We start from the raw sequence: 16,033 nt of genomic DNA on the forward strand, positions 1-16,033 counted from the left end.
TTTGTACTATACAGGAGCTTAAAAGGCACACAATTCGAGTTGCTAAAATAGAGAAAAAACTTCTGTGTGGAATGAGCTGTAATACCCACAGGTAAAACAAGCAATGGAAATGAATGAGCCATATGCCACTGGGAAGATGATGCCCCTCCCAGCCTTGACCTAGAGAAATTTCTTTACCAGCCCCATATAAAGACTGGTTGGCAGTGCAGGGTTGCTATCTGAAACTATTCTCCTGGCGCACTGTTTCAAGTTAGCTGGCACCACTGACATTGAATAAATGTCATGCCAGTGTAGAGGACATTGTTACCATCATAGCATGTAACTCTGAAATGGGTGGCACCAATTATTTAAATGCAAGCTCCCAAATGTACCATATCCTGTACAAAACATCAGTATATTGATGACCTCAAACTTTTGATCTACTTGCAAATGTATCATAAAGCAGAATCAGGCCGGGGTGGCTGGTGAATTTTGCTTCTTCCTTAGGCATTAACATTAAAGAAATGAGACTTTTGTGCATATAATTTACTACTTTTCTCCTTTGCTTTGGGGTTATATTTTATACGTGTACATACTATATGCCAGCCTTGAAAAATTCTTCTCACCCGTTCCCCCACAGGCAAGTCATTCTTTTCTGGATGGCTGAGTGAAACATCATTAGTTTTTTCATTATCATCAATCGCCCTGGAAATGGGTAGGCGAGCAGATCTGGTGCCTCTCCTAGTCAATTTCACCCGGCGCCTGCTCTGTTATTTTGCATGGCTGTAACACTAAGTCATGGATGCTCAAAATCTAGCATCTATCATGCAATGTCACTTTTCCAATAAAAAAAAAGGCGAAGCATAAAACAGCACATTGTACCTCAGGTATTTAAACTTGCCACCATGGTCTTCAATAAAGAGACCCACCTGAAAATCAGTGGCACATTCACATCATTTCAGTAAAAATGTATGCAATACTTTGCCAAGATTTCCTATTTCAGTGGAGAAAGGGATTGGTTTAACAAGACTGTCTACATTGTAAAGTTCAGCTACCAGTGGCTTAACAGTTGCCTCTTTTATGTCAACCCGCAATAACAGGAATATTTTCTTAGTAAAATACAATTTACATTAGACACAATCATGTTTGAACATTGAACACATGAACACATGAAGCTGCCTTATACTGAACCAGATCCTTGGTCCATCAAAGTCAGTATTGTCTATTCAGACCGACAGCGGCTCTCCAGGGTCTCAGGTAGAGGTCCTTCACATCACCCACTTGCTTAGTCCCTTTAACTGGAGATGCCGGGGATTGAACCTGAGACTTTCTGCTTGCCAAGCAGATGCTCTACCACTGAGCCATGGCCCACTAGCTGGCTAAAATGCTGCTAATTAAGAACACCACCTTGTTAAGTTTACCTTACTTATGTATTTATAGCAGAATATGCTTTTCTCTCCCAAATGGAGAAAAAAAAACTCAGGTCCATAAAATTGGACCCCTGATCCAATCTTAATTAAACCTGGGGGTTTGTGTAAGGATAGTCACCAACAGCTATGTTGCAAATTTGGTGCCTCTATCTTATAAAACAGTCCCCCCAAAGCCCCACAAAGATCGCCGATTGACATAAATGAGCTATGCCAGAGCTCAGAATCACGAAGAGAACATTTTCCCAGCATAAGGAAACTATTGGGAAATCTTTGGGGGGCTCTGTGGGGGAGGGGGTTTGAGGTAGTGGCCATCCTTACAAGAACCCCCAAGTTTGTTGAAGATTCGGTCAGGGCGTTCAATTTTATGGGGCCTCATGTTTTATCTCCACTGGAAACAATGAAGAATCGATGGAGGCACCCTCTTTGGGGGCCCATAAAAATGGACCCCCCTGCCCCAATATTTACCAGACATGTGGTCCTTCTAAGGAAAGTCACCTGAAGCTACGCTGCAAATGTGGTGGCTCTAACTTAAAAAACCACCTACCCAGAGCCCCGCAAATATTTCCCATAGGGTTTAATAGACCCGGCAATTTTCTGATAATCAAAACAGCTGAAAGATTCCCATATTGGTATTAGGATTCTCCCTTTTTTTGAATTTTCCATACAATTTTGGGTCTATTAAACCTAAATCCAAAAAATAGTGAAAAAAATTGGTGCACACCCCTAGAAATTACAATTGGTTTAAAAGAAACAGAAAGGATCCAGTTTAATGCAACAGAAACACAAGGAATGTTAATGCTCCAATAACTTAAATCAATATGCAAAATCCCCACTATTCCCAAGTCTTCCAAGCCTCCCTAAAGATAATTTCAAAAAGGTGGGAGTTATTGGCCTCTCTTTTGATTTGGCTCTACTCTGCACCCTTCCCAGTCTTATCTCTGGGCTCCCAACCACTTAGCTTCCTGATATCCTGGAGCCAGTCTTTAGTTTGTCCTTGAGGCAAGTGTTAATACTAACAAGTTTCCTTTCCCTCATAGAGGGTGGGCTGTGACTGTTTTATTCCCTGGAGCAATTGACTGTTCTGTGCTACCATTCCAGCTCAACCAACCAAAGTTAGAGGCTTCACTGCCACAAACTAAGTACAACATAAACTGCAGAGTAGAACTCTTTCATGCCATTGCATACCTGCTAAAAAAGTGGTGGTTTTTTTTTTTTTTGGATGAAATTGCTGAAATACCCATAGGTAAAGATCCACGGGTCAACAATTGACATAACATATTCCTCAGCTGATATGCAAAGGAATGAGTCGGTTTTGTATCTATAATACTATTTAAAAACGAATTATAGTCTCTGATGGTAATGAGAAGGCTCACTAAAATAAATGTCACCTAATTAAACACAAGCTAATAGATTAATAATTAAATGTGCATATGAATAATGCCAATGATTCTGAAGACAGCCCCCATGCTTCTTGGATTAGGCTACCCACAAGCAACTCCCATTTATCTGAAGAGGGCTTGTTCCCAAGGGTATCTGCAGAAATTCAGCCTTAACCCATGCCTAGAAATGCCCGGTATGACATCCTTGGAAGGTGGGGGCAGGTTAACTATCCTTTTTGCTTGCCAAACCGACTCCTCCAAGAGGCTAGGTGAGGCAAGATGCAGTAATGGTATCAGCATACAGGAAAATCCCAAATCTTTATACCTCCATTTAACTCCTTCTCCCCATTCTGTTGCCCAGGTGGAGTGGACAGAGGGAAGTGGTAAAGACCAATATAGAAAGGGAGTAAGAGAGAGGTAAGGAGAAACACCTTTGATTGATTAATTGGAGCTCCAAAAGGATCTCTTCAAACTGGAAGAAAGGGCATTAAAATAGCAAATGAGATTCAATGTGAGCAAGTGGAAAGAGATGCATATTTGGGGCAAAAAATCCCAACTTCACATATACACTGATGGGATCTGTGCTGGCAGTGACAGATCTAGAAAGGGATCTTGGGGTGGTAGAGGATTGCTCAATGAAGATGTCAACCCAGTGTGCGGCTGCTGTGAAAAAGGCAAATTCTATACTGGCCATAATTAGATGAGGAATAGAGAATAAAACGACTGATATCAGACTGCCCTTGTACAAATCTATGGTGAGACCACACTTGGAATACTGTGTACAGTTCTAGTCACCACACCTAAAAAAGGATATTGCAAAGCTTGAGAAGGTGCAGAAAAGAGCAACCAAAATGATCAAGGGACTAGAGCAACTGCCTTGCAAGGAGTGGTTAAAATGCTTAGGGCTGTTAGCTTGGGAAGAAGGCAGTAAAGGGGAGACATGATAGAGGTCTATAAAATTATGCATGGTTTGGAGAGAGTGGACAGGGAGAAGCTTTTCTCTCTCTCTAATGATACTAGAACATGGGGTCATCTGCTGAAGCTGGAGGGCGAGAGATTCAAAACTGATTAAAGGAAATATTTCTTCTCACAATGCATAGTTAAATTATGGAACTCCCTGCCCCAGGAAGTGGTGATGGCTGCCAACTTGGAAGGCTTTAAGAGGGGAGTGGACATGTTCATGGAGGAGAGGGGTATTCAGGGCTACTAGTTAAAATGGATATTAGTCATGACGCATAACTATTCTTTCCAGGATCAGAGGAGCATGCTGAATATATTAAGGGCTGAGGAACACAGGCAAGATGGTGCTGCTGCAGTTGTCTTGTTTGTGGGCTTCCTAGAGGCACCTGGTTGGCCACTGTGTGAACAGACTGCTGGACTTGATGGGCCTTGGTCTGATCCAGCATGGCTTTTCTTATGTTCTTATGTTCATATTCAGAAGCACTGTCCTTATTATTGCTTAGTTCTTGCATTCTGGGGTTTAGCTCTGGGTTTGAGAATGTTACAGGGATAAGGCCGAGCAAAATAACAGAAGAATTCTTACCTGTAAGTATTGGTTTCAGGTACTCTCCAAATCTGAATGCCGGGGAAATGTTCCTCTGTCCCTACCACTACGCTGAGGTTGGAATTCCTGTAGGCATCGTTGCATTGAGTCTGGACGGGCCCTTCAGGTCCATTGGCACCGCAAGTGGTAAACAGCCAATGAACTGAAAGAGACACAAGCAAATGTACTTTGAGCAGCCCGCACATTCTGATCTGGCTTTGCTAACATTACCTGACATTAATGGAAGCAAAGTGCATTATCTGCCATTGTGAGCAGAACACTGGAATATAACAGTAACTTCACAGCTCCATAATGCTTACGTAAATGAACATCTTTGCATTCTACAGAAAGGAACAACAACTATTAGTTACCACTGGTAGAGATGCAGGAAAGTGAAGGGAGTTGCCTAAAGCCACACCATATGTTAGAGGCAACCATCCTATTCTCTGGGCTCAGAGCAGATTATAGCAATTTCATTAAAATGATAGATGAATAATTGTCCCCAAAAGTGTACAATATAAAGGCACTGGAGAAACAAACACGGACAAATCAAAACAACCAGAAACATCATTAGAACATATGGGTAACATTTTTAGTAACATTTTTAGAAATCTTCACTATTGCATATTTTCAGCACCAGGTATTTTTGCAACACCTTTACATACTTTCAGGTAACGAAAGGGCCAGTGCACTGTAACATTAATCACCATTATTTATAAATCATGAAATGAATAGTACTTCTTGGAAGAAGTTTATCCTTAATAGATAAGGGAATGACTCGGGCAGCTTTGTGGATCCCTAGCCGGTATGAGCCTGGTCAGTGCTTGGATGGCAGACCTAAGAATGTAGCCTCAAGACCTTTGGAATAAAGCTGTAATAAATAAATTCTTGCTACTGAAACTGGTAGTTGTAGTATGAAACCACTGAGACAGGGTATCAGTGCCTCTGTTCTTTAGGGCAGCTGGATGTGTAGATCTCATGGACAGAATCGTCTAATATGGAAGACAGATGTGCTTCATTTGAAACTCCACCCCGTTTTCATGCCCCTTCATTCAGAATGTTCGGTTTGTTGGATTCTGGAAACTTGGGTTTCACCATCAAATTTACTGGAATCTGACAGGGCCCAGTGGCATTTGTGGTGGTTCCTGCAATGTGGTAGGCCTGCTCAGACATATTTTCAGAGGCCTTTTATGACGGCACTGTGTGATGGCATCATGAGTGGAATGGCAGGACTTACTGTATTGCAGAGACCCTCGAAACTAAAATGGGTACATTGGGGAGTCCAGTCAGCTGGATCTGTTTGGGAGTAGTTTTGCTATAGAGAAGCTGCAAATTCAGCTCCTGCAAAGTGAATCCTCCGTTCCACAAAGCCGTGAATTTTGGAGCAGTTTGCACTGTCTTATCGGTGCTCATCTTATGCTAGTGATTAATTGCGAAGGTGGGTGCTAGAAGTCTAGGGAATGACTCATCCCTTTGTTTCCGCTGTTAGAACTTTGGTACAGCAGCTCATAGGATCAAGACTTGAGCACCATAATCCTAATCTATAATATAAATGGGAGTTTTGTTTTAACTTTAATGAGCTGTTGAAGGCACTCATAAAGTTCCTATTTCCATGTTGCCTTGGGGGAAGAAAAGAGAAACCATATGGAGGGACCTACCGAGTTTTAAATTACAGTGTAAAGCTTTCTATACAGAAAACTAGTTAGACTTCCAGCCTTTCCTAAGTGATTTCAATAGTTCTGAAAATGATGGTCTCCCACATAACTTTTCGTTCATCAGTTTAATTACTAATAAGAAAACTGAGGGCCATCCTGCCAGAAATCTTGGTGTCTTAACACTTTGCTATCCCACTAGACTCGAGCCAGATGCAGTGGAACATATGTTGAATAAAATGAGCAGGCAAAAACTTTATTCCAGGAATAATAAGAGACCGTTCACATATCTCTGGTGAAAATTAAATGTGCTCCTGCAAGTGGGAGCAGGCGACCTTGAAAGAAGGGGGGGGGGAGAAGCGACATAGCAATAGAGAAGATTAAAACAGGAAAAATGAAGGCGCCAAGAAAAATCCCCATATCTGTCTGAGAAATAATGTCAACTTCTGTAACTATTTCCAAGTACACCAAACACTTTCCTGTATCAAAAGCTCATCTTTCATTCAGCTTCTGATCTTGACAAAAACTGCCTCTGGACAAACAGGCTAATATGTGTAGACATATAAGAAAGAGATAACAGATGGTTGATGCTCTCTACTATGAACACACATGAACACATGAAGCTGCCTTATAAGGAATCAGACCCTTGGTCCATCAAAGTCATATTGTCTACTCAGACTGGCAGCGGCTCTCCAGGTCTCCGGCAGAGTCTTTCACATCACCTACCTGCCTAGTCCTTTTAATTGGAGATTCCGGGGACTGATACCATGCTTGTATTGACCATCACATGTGATCTTCAACCAAAGAAGCTCATCTTTTTGGTTCAGAAACCTGGCCCTCTAACCATTCAGCCCTTAATTAGTGAGAAGTTTCAATGACTTGGCCAGTGCTGGATCTAGGTCTCCCCAACTCTGCCACTGCTGGGCCCCCACCTCCTGATTGCCATGGGCTGCTGCCTTAGCACAGTGGAGTCATAGGATCAGGCACTCAATCTGATCCCTTCCAGTTGTGTTACATCCTATAGCCTATTTTGTGTGTCCTGCAAATGTCACTCAAGAGATATAATGTAAGAAAGCAAATTCATTCTTGTTGGCTCTTTTACCCAACAAGACAGAGGCTATCCAGCACTGAGCAAGTTAAAAATGACTCTTACACCTTGTTGAACTCCCATCTCCATTTATTTCATTTTAAAATGCAGTTTTAGATAAAGAAATGAAAGATGATGATAAGACCGCATATTTAGTTTTAAAAGCTACAGCACCTGACAAGGGGAAAGATAAGAAGAAAACATTTTTTTTCCACATAATTGCATTCTCAGAAAAATTCACCATAGTTTGAAAGACAAAAAACAACAACAATCAAGTTACAACCAAGAATTCACTTCTATATTCACACAAAAACTTTACAGACACATTTGATTCTGAGATTATAATACTGTACTTGCGTTCAAATCTCATTCATTTCAACCTGGCAACTTTGTGCAAGATTGCAAACTACATTTGTGGCCCTAAAAATCACTCCAGCAACTCCTGGACTCTAAGGACCCTAGGGGCTCATTCACCCAGACCTCTCTGGTCATGCTCTGACAATGGCTGGGCAGTGCCACAGGGTGAAGGGGCTGTGGCCACTTGCTTCACACATGTCCAGTCTCCTAGTAGAGGAAGTGACTCAGCCAACAGGAACATAGTTTTCTTCTTGATCCAGATCAAAGGGAACCCTAGGGGTCACTGGGTGTGTGTGTGTGGGGGGAGGTAGCTGTGAATTTTGTGCATTGTGCAGGGCGTTGGACTAGATGACCCTGGTGGTCCCTTCCAACTCTATTATTCTAATTCTGTCTCCCAAACTGGCCAGTCAGTTGGCTTTGAAGAAGAAACTAAAAAGAGTGGTGCATGGATATCACTGAGAACCGGGACCCAGAGTTAGAGGTCTGCAAAGATGTGATAGTATTAGAAGTAGAAGCCAATGTTAAACCTCTGGGGAACTGTTGGCATTTCGGCGAGGGGACTCTCCATTCCATCCCCTTTGTTTTTCACCCTTTTATGTCTGCGAAGATGCCCTTTGAGTCATCTGAATGTAAACACAAAGGAAAGGTCTGCACAACAGACTGATTTAATTTCTCTCCGTCCTCCAAGCAGTTTCCACGAAACCCAAATTGATCTAAAATCTTTATTAAATGTAACACTTGCCTGAAGCCTCAAGAATATCAAAACAAGCATCCAAACTCTTTTAACACTAAGCAACCTCAGAGGAGATAGCTTCCAATAAAAGAGCAACAACAAACGTTTCTCCAGTGTACCTTATTGATTTTTTCCTACCCTCCCCCAAGGATGGGAATAAGCTGCAGGGTGTCACACAGAACCCATTAAAATTTCATACAGATTGGTTTCTACAGGTTGCCACATGTTACGGCAGTTTTGTGTAATTCAATTTGGAGCATGGCTTTGATCTCCGCAGATGAAAGTAGCTGCACTGAAACGGAACCCTTTAACTAGCTCCAGAGACTGCAGTGGAGCGTTTTCCATCTGCAAACAACTGTAATGCTGTTGTGCATTGTACTGGCAAATGCACGGCTCTCCCTTTGTTCTGCAAGGCATAACGCAGAGATTCAACACTGGCTGGATAAACTTATTACCCAGAGCATGCCTACAAGGTGCAAACTCCCAGTCTGGCTTTTGGCAAAGTTCCTGCATGCAAACTCTGAAGTCCACATTTTCAAAAGCAACAGACTGTTGCCTTAACTACTGGCATCACTTGGAGATCTTATTCTCTGACAGCTGAACTTTTCACTGAAAATTCAAGGTGTTTTGCCTTAAGGGGACTGAAGCTGATGTCCAAGGGCTCCAATATTACTTGTCAGCTTAGAAAACCAAAGAGTCACTGCTGTCAACCTCTATTTGTTTCAGGTGCAAAATTCTCACACGAGCCCCGATGAAATAAAGGCGGTGGGCGGGAGTGGCAACAGTGTTGGGTGGGAAATGACTTCATGCGCAACCAAGCTCATGGGAATGCGTTTTCTCAAAACTGAGGCTAAATTCTAGTCTTGATTTTTTTTCTTTTGTCGTATTTTCATTTCCAAACCAATAGGTCACAAAATCCTCCACAGCATTCAGACTGTGCAATCTTTCTTTTGCCGTCAAGTCGCAGCTGACTTACGGCCACCTCGTAGGGTTTTCAAGGCAAGAGACTTTCAGAGGTGGTTGGCCGTTGCCTGCCTCTGCATCATGACCCTCGGTGGTCTCCCATCCAAATACTAACCAGGGCCAACCCTGCTTTGCTTTCGAAACCTGACAAGATTGTGCTAGCCTGGGCTATAAAGGTCAGAATGGGCGGATCTGCTTTAAAGAGCGGTGGCCTAAAAGCTGCATTGTTACCACCAACCCGCTCCCCCAAATCTATTAAACATTATAGAATGTCTACATCTGGCTTGCAGAATATGATTTCTTCATTTCAGAAATTGGAATATCTGTGTAAAGAATGCACCGGTTCTTAAGAGACAGTGATTCTCACTGCAGGGTCTGTAACGAGGAAAGCTATCAACATAAATCATTCTGAATTAATCTCTTCTTACATCATCTAAATTTATAATCTGTAGATTTGACATTGTACAAAAGCCATGTACAACTGTGAGCATCTCAGAAGTAATTTCAGAAGGCTCAGTCAAATCTTCAGGGAGAAAATGCACGCATTTTCTGCTGGAGTGGAAAGTAATTTCACCGCTCACAAATGTGAGCATGCAAATGTACGAAGAATGGCAAGGAGCATCTTAGTTGTGCCTCACAGGTCTAAGTGCATTAACATAAGTAGTTCTGAGCCAATGGTTAATTAAGCAGATTTACTCAAGAAAAGCTTTTATTAAGATTGGAGAATATAAAAAGTATTACCCTTACAGGTTTCATACACCTAGCAATTTCTGGCACAATATCGTCTTCAGTAGCATTTTTGTTTTCATTTGCCCAGTTCATAATATAACTTTGGAACTTCTTGTCAACAGTTCACTAGTGAGGCCAAGACACCACCTGTATTTATTTCAAACAATTAAATATTTAGGCAGATCACTTCATATTCTTTACTCAATTATGAGCTGCTAGTATTTTAGCAAGTCTCATTTATGGATATATTTCTGCAGCTATCTTTTTGACACAGCTTTGGATTTGAAATATCAAGTCCAACTGTGTCAAAGACTGATTGGATGGCTTTGAGTGAATGGCTTCCCCCTCAGCCTCAGTTCCTGATTTCTAAAATACAAATACTGGAGGGGCTCTGGCTCAGTGAAATAGTCTCTGCTTTGGAAGGAGGAGGAGGAGGAGGAGGAGTTGGTTTTTATATGCCGACTTTCTCTACCACTTAAGGAAGAATCAAACCGGCTTACAATCACCTTCCCTTCTCCTCCCCACAACAGACACCCTGTGAGGTAGGTGGGTTTAAGAGAGCTCGAAGAGAGCCGTGACTAGCCCAAGGTCACCCAGCTGACTTTGTGTGTAGGAGTGGGAAAACCAACCCCGTTCACCAAATTAGCATCTGCAGCTAATGTGGAGGAGTGGGGAATCAAACCCATTTCTCCAGATTAGAATCCACTGCTCCAAATCACCGCTTTTAACCACTACACCACGTCCCAGGTTCAACCCCCACCACTTCCAGTTAAAAAAGACTGGGCAATAAGGGATGTGACAGTCCTCTACCCGAGTCCCTGGAGAGTTGCTGCCAGACTGAGTAAATGATCCTGATCCTGATGGTCTGATTCTGTATAAAGTAACTTCAAATAATAGTGCTTTATATCATAGCTTTATCACAAGGCAGGCCTATCCAATTTGTGATCCAACAGGCCAAATGCTGCCCATCAGAGGACTTAGATGTCCTGTCTTTACTGTGGAGGCCCTGCCTCCCTTCTTTCGTAGGGAAGAATGCTTCCTAGCATGGACTCCAGAGAGCTGATTCATTCATCACAGAGACGTTTGCAAAGAAGTCCCTCCCCTCCCCAAACCCCACCCTCCTCAGGCTCCGCCCCAAAAACCTCCCACCGGTGGCGAGGAGGGATCTGGCGACCCTATCCTCTGCCTACCCTTCTCCTCTTAGAAAACCTTCAATGAGATAAATTGAGAGAAAATGGTAGTGGCGGTTCTTGGGTAATCCACCTTGCCTGATTATGCTCCTGCGACGCTGGAGTCCCCAATTCAGTGGAACATAACCTATTGGACTGCTCATTCCACAGCAGATCTTGCCATTTAATGCTCAGCCATCTGCCAGATCCTCAGCGTATAAGACCAACAAGGGATCTGACTCGTCTCCTTTTAGCCGATCAGGTCAGCTCACTGCTTTAGTAGCCTCCTTTTTAGCTACAGCCCTCACTGAGAGAATCTCCAAAGATCACCTGGTTCAAGAGAGCTTAAGTACTTTACAAAAATCTAATTTTAATCTATGAACTATCACTACAAATGAACAATAAGAATGATTCTAACCTATTTTTGCTGGCTGTTCGGTGTGTTTTATTATTTCAAGATGCCAATAAAGGTATTGTGTTGTATTATATTATTGGGTAATCCACCCTCGAGTGGGTCATGTTGAGGGTACTAATTGTCCTTTTGACAGAGGTTTTTTGCAAAGAAATCAGTAGGTAAAGCCACCAAGGACACAGAGCTGAACATCATCACCCTCTGGGAACTGTGGACAAAACGACCATTAAAGGGACAGCTACAGGATTTATTCAAAAGGCAATCACCCTAGTCCCTCCCCCAGTTGTGGTCCAATGCTGGCCAGTTGAAGACTGATGCTGTGAAGCACTTTGCAAATAAAAAATGCTGCATGCATGCTTGATCAAGGAACCACTCTGTTTTTATTACCTCCTGTGTGGAACTTGCCATAACAACCGGGCAACCCCAACAATAACAGAAAGAACAGAGTGAAGTTTCCCCATCAATTTGGGAAGTCACTCGCGACTGTGAGCCAGTTTCCCCTCCCAGCCAGTTTAAAAGATTGAAACCGGGGAGGAAACAGCGAGACAGGAAAGGAGAGTTAATATCAGATGATTGGACTAGCCTTTTAATCCCCGTATTGTTGCGAGACATGACATAATATAACTTGCCACTCCGTTTCTGGGAGGGAAGAGTGATTCACGTTTCCTCTCCCAAATGTGCACTGAAGGCAGCCAGACAAAGCATATCCTCAATAACGTCCAAGAAAACCATCTAGCACAGTCAAGAAGAAAACCTTTTTTCATTTCTGTTGTTTCTGCTTAATAGTTTCCCTGTGTGCAGTGGAGTGGGGCCTATAGTCATTACCTCTCTCAGCAATGAGAGTGACAAAGGTTAATGGTGGAGGGAAATGTGAAGGATGGCCTTCAAGCTAGCAAAATCTAGGGTGTAGCTAAGTAGAGGATACTGAAAGGATGCAGGATAATGAAGAGAGTAATGGGCTCTCTGCTGTGCGGAAATTAAGAGGCCTTCCCCGCTGCGCAAAAGGAGCATTGAGGGAAGGCAGAGAAAGCGGTGGAGAAGCAAAATAAGTTGTTTGTGTTGGGATGTTAAGAGGAGGAGCGAAAGCTGGAGAACTAACAGAAACATCAGTGACAATGGATGAAAGTTTGAGAGATAAATGTAAAAGCAGCAGCAAAGCAGCAAGGGAGATGAGCATGTGAATGCCTCCTCCCATTTAATCTACTGACTGAGGGCACAGGGCACCAAGCCAGTGAGAGGCAATCTTGCTGCTAGTTGCTTGAGAGTGAAGAAGACTTGGTTTTCATAGGCTGACTTTCTCTACCACTTAAGGAAAAATCAAACCAGCTTACAATCACCTTTCCTTGCCCTCCCCACAATAGACACCCTGTGAGGTAGGTGGGGCTGAGAGAGCTCTAAGAGAGCTGTGACTAGCCCAAGATCACCCAGCTGGGTTCATGTGGAGGAGTGGGGAAACCAACCCGGTTCACCAGATCAGTGTCCGCCACTCATGTAGAGGAGTGGGGAATCAAACCTGGTTCTCCAGATTAGAGTCCACCACTCTTAACCACTACACCACACTGGCTCTCCTTTAGCTACTAGACTGGAGACTAGTAGCTAAGCATCAAATGGGGGTGGTGGTGCAGGTTGGGTTGCCAACCTCCAGGCAGTAGCTGGAGATCTCCCGCTTTTACAACTGAGCTCCAGCCGATACAGATCAGTTCACCCGGAGAAAATGGCAGCTTTGGCAACTGGACTCTACTCCCTCTCCAAACCCCACCCTCCTCAGACTCCACCTCCAAAATCTCCAGGTATTTCCCAACCTGGAGCTGGCAACCCTAGATGCAGGGCTGGCACCAGCATACCCTGAGATGGGCCATCTGCCAGGGTCTAGGGCAGGGGTGTCGAACCCATTTCTTACAAGGGCCGGATATGGCATAAATGTCACTTGGTTGGGCCGGCCATGTGTTCCATAAAATTTAATGCCAGTCACTGGAGAAACAAACTTTACAAAAGACACGGGAAAGCCCAATCAATGATATTATTTTTGACTTTTTTTACTTAAAAGCCAAACATGCTTAAAGCAACAACACTCGTACAGTATTTTCTTTTATTTAACAGTCTTTGATCATTGGCACCTCAGGGCAGGGGGGTGGCTGCCTCAGCTGGTGAGCCCGCAGTAGGCTCGCCAACCCAGATTGGGAGTGGGGGGGGAGGTGGCTGCCTCGCGGGCTGGATAAGAGCTCTCAAGGGGCCACCTCCAGCCCCCCGGGCCACCTGTCTGACACCCCTGGTCTAGGGCTTCTGGAAAAGCCACTGCCATCGATGCCCACCTCGCCCCCTCTGCCACCTGCCTGCCTGCCCTTTCCACACTTCCTCACTTGCAAGTGTGCCACCTCTTATGCTCCTGGCTATCTGGGCTGCCCAGCACTGCCACAGAAGTGGTTGGAGGGGATGGAAGTGGCACTTCTAGCTGCACACACCATCCAGTGCTCTTGTTGAAAAGGGGTACAGGTGGCTTGTGAGCATGGGAAATAAAAGAGGTGGGAATGGGGGTCCTGGTAGTGGACAGAGGGGAAGGGCCCCTGAGTACTCTCTACCCAGGGCCCTTCAAAATCTGGAACTGACCTTGGGGGGATGGCAAGCATCCTGGCTAATAATCTTTCATGTGTGTGTATGTATGCACTCTCCTACCCTTTGTCTGAATGGGTTCCCTCTTGCTTTCCCCTGCAGTCTTCCCCTCTACTGCTGGTTTGTAAGTGTTGCAGCTGCTGCCTTTCCCATACTGCTGCTGCTCCAGCCACAACCACTTCTGGCTCTAATCAAACAAATGAAGCCCAGATCTACCCTGGTGGTGCATGAACTACTCACATGAACACACGGAGCTGCCTTATCCTGAATCAGACCCTTGGTCCATCACAGTCAGTATTGGCTTCTCAGACCAGCAGAGGCTCTCCAGGGTCTCAGGCAGAGATCACCTACTTGCCTAGTCCCTTTATGGGAGATGCCGGGATTGAACCCGGGACCTTCTGCATGCCAAGCAGGTGTTCTACCACTGAGCCATGGCCCCTCCCAAAAATCACATGTTTTTGTGATCCCACTCTAAGTTTTAAAGAGCTCATGGCATCCTTTTAATGCCGTGCCTCAGGGAGGGTGTGCATAGCCTTAACAGTGGTAACACATAAGCACTGACAGCGGCTGAAACAGCAAGAGAACTGCAGACAATGCCAAGGATTGCAGTTCCTATCACCACTTGGGTGCTCATCCAAGGGCAGTGGCTTCTCTGTTCAGGTGAGTAGACCACCAGTGGCAATTGCACATGGCTGATTCAAAAGAACAGCGTGTTACAATTTCCTTAAAGGTAGTCCCCTGTGCATTCACTGGGTCATTACAGACCCATGGGGTGATGACACATCCTGATGTTTACTAGGCAGACTTTGTTTACGGGGTGGTTTGTCATTGCCTTCCCCAGTCAACTTCCCTTTACCCCCAGCAAGCTGGGTACTCATTTTGCCGACCTTGGAAGGATGGAAGGCTGAGTCAACCTTGAGCTGGCTACCTGAAACCAACTTCCGTCAAGATCAAACTCAGGTCGTGAGCAGAGCTTCTGACTGCAGTCCTGCAGCTTACCACTCTGTGCCACGGGGCTCTCCTTACTCCAGGATAAAAGAGGACCAAGATGGGCTGGCTGGCTTCTGACCAGTGCTTCTGTGATAACAGCATGGTCAAGTGTCTACCACACATTTAAACCGTACAATGGTGTGCACACTTGAGAAGTTCTTTCACTTACAAATATTGTTTATAATAAATTATAGTTTTTAATGTGGATGTAGAATATAAAGCAAGAGCTGGAATTTTGGAGCCAATATTTTGAGTCAAGACATGCTCTTTATATATCATTAAATGTGAACTTGCCAGCCAATCAATATTCCTAAAGAAAAGAGTAAAGGGCTAAGCAGGAATCCAGGTCATAAAAGCAGCACATCTATTTGAAAGTGTTTCTATTATCTATCACAGCTGCGGTAGAATTTAAAGGGGGAAAAGAGCTAAGCATGAAGAAGAATTGTGTATACAATTCAATGGTCCTAGTACAGTCCTAACCATGGTTAATAGAGTAGATCATGTTTGGACAATCATACAGCCACGGTTAATTTAATGCAACCATGTTTTTGTATGACTGCTGAACCCAGCTGCTGTGTTCAAAGAGGTCCAGTTTCCCTGCTCTGAAATAGGTACCTTATAGCCAAAGTATGTATGACAGACAGTTGCCTTTTTCTTTCCACCAAGTGAAGAGATCCCACAAGCAGCCTAGGCAGCAATTTTTAATACCAAATGTCTCCTGTTTTTCCTGCCTTTCCATAGTTTAGAGCTATTGCTTCTTGTTCTGTGATCTGTAGATGGGATAGACCAGAACAGCTGAGATTAGAGTTACAAAGCTGCATGCAGAATGCGACTGAATATGTTGTAGAAATGCTAACGCAAAACCCGAAGTTCCCAACATTTGATTATGTTCTAGCATGGCCACTACACAGGCCACAGATGGCACCAAGCAAATGGAAGCAACCTTGATATAGACTAAACGTCATTGCTCTGGGTCCTTCAGAACTTGTAATATGTCCCA

At 43.9% G+C, this 16,033-nt stretch overlaps 1 protein-coding gene across 1 annotated transcript in view; it reads right to left on the reverse strand.

Annotated features, from left to right (window-relative positions):
* The window catches only part of ALK (ALK receptor tyrosine kinase), a 665,036-nt gene that overhangs the window by 62,144 nt on the left and 586,859 nt on the right, over positions 1-16,033 (reverse strand). The window contains 1 exon segment of the mRNA XM_056852389.1: positions 4,332-4,494. Coding sequence (XP_056708367.1) covers positions 4,332-4,494 — 163 coding nt within the window.

Source organism: Euleptes europaea, chromosome 7 (genome assembly GCF_029931775.1).
Source record: "Euleptes europaea isolate rEulEur1 chromosome 7, rEulEur1.hap1, whole genome shotgun sequence".
Classification (NCBI taxonomy): domain Eukaryota; kingdom Metazoa; phylum Chordata; class Lepidosauria; order Squamata; family Sphaerodactylidae; genus Euleptes; species Euleptes europaea.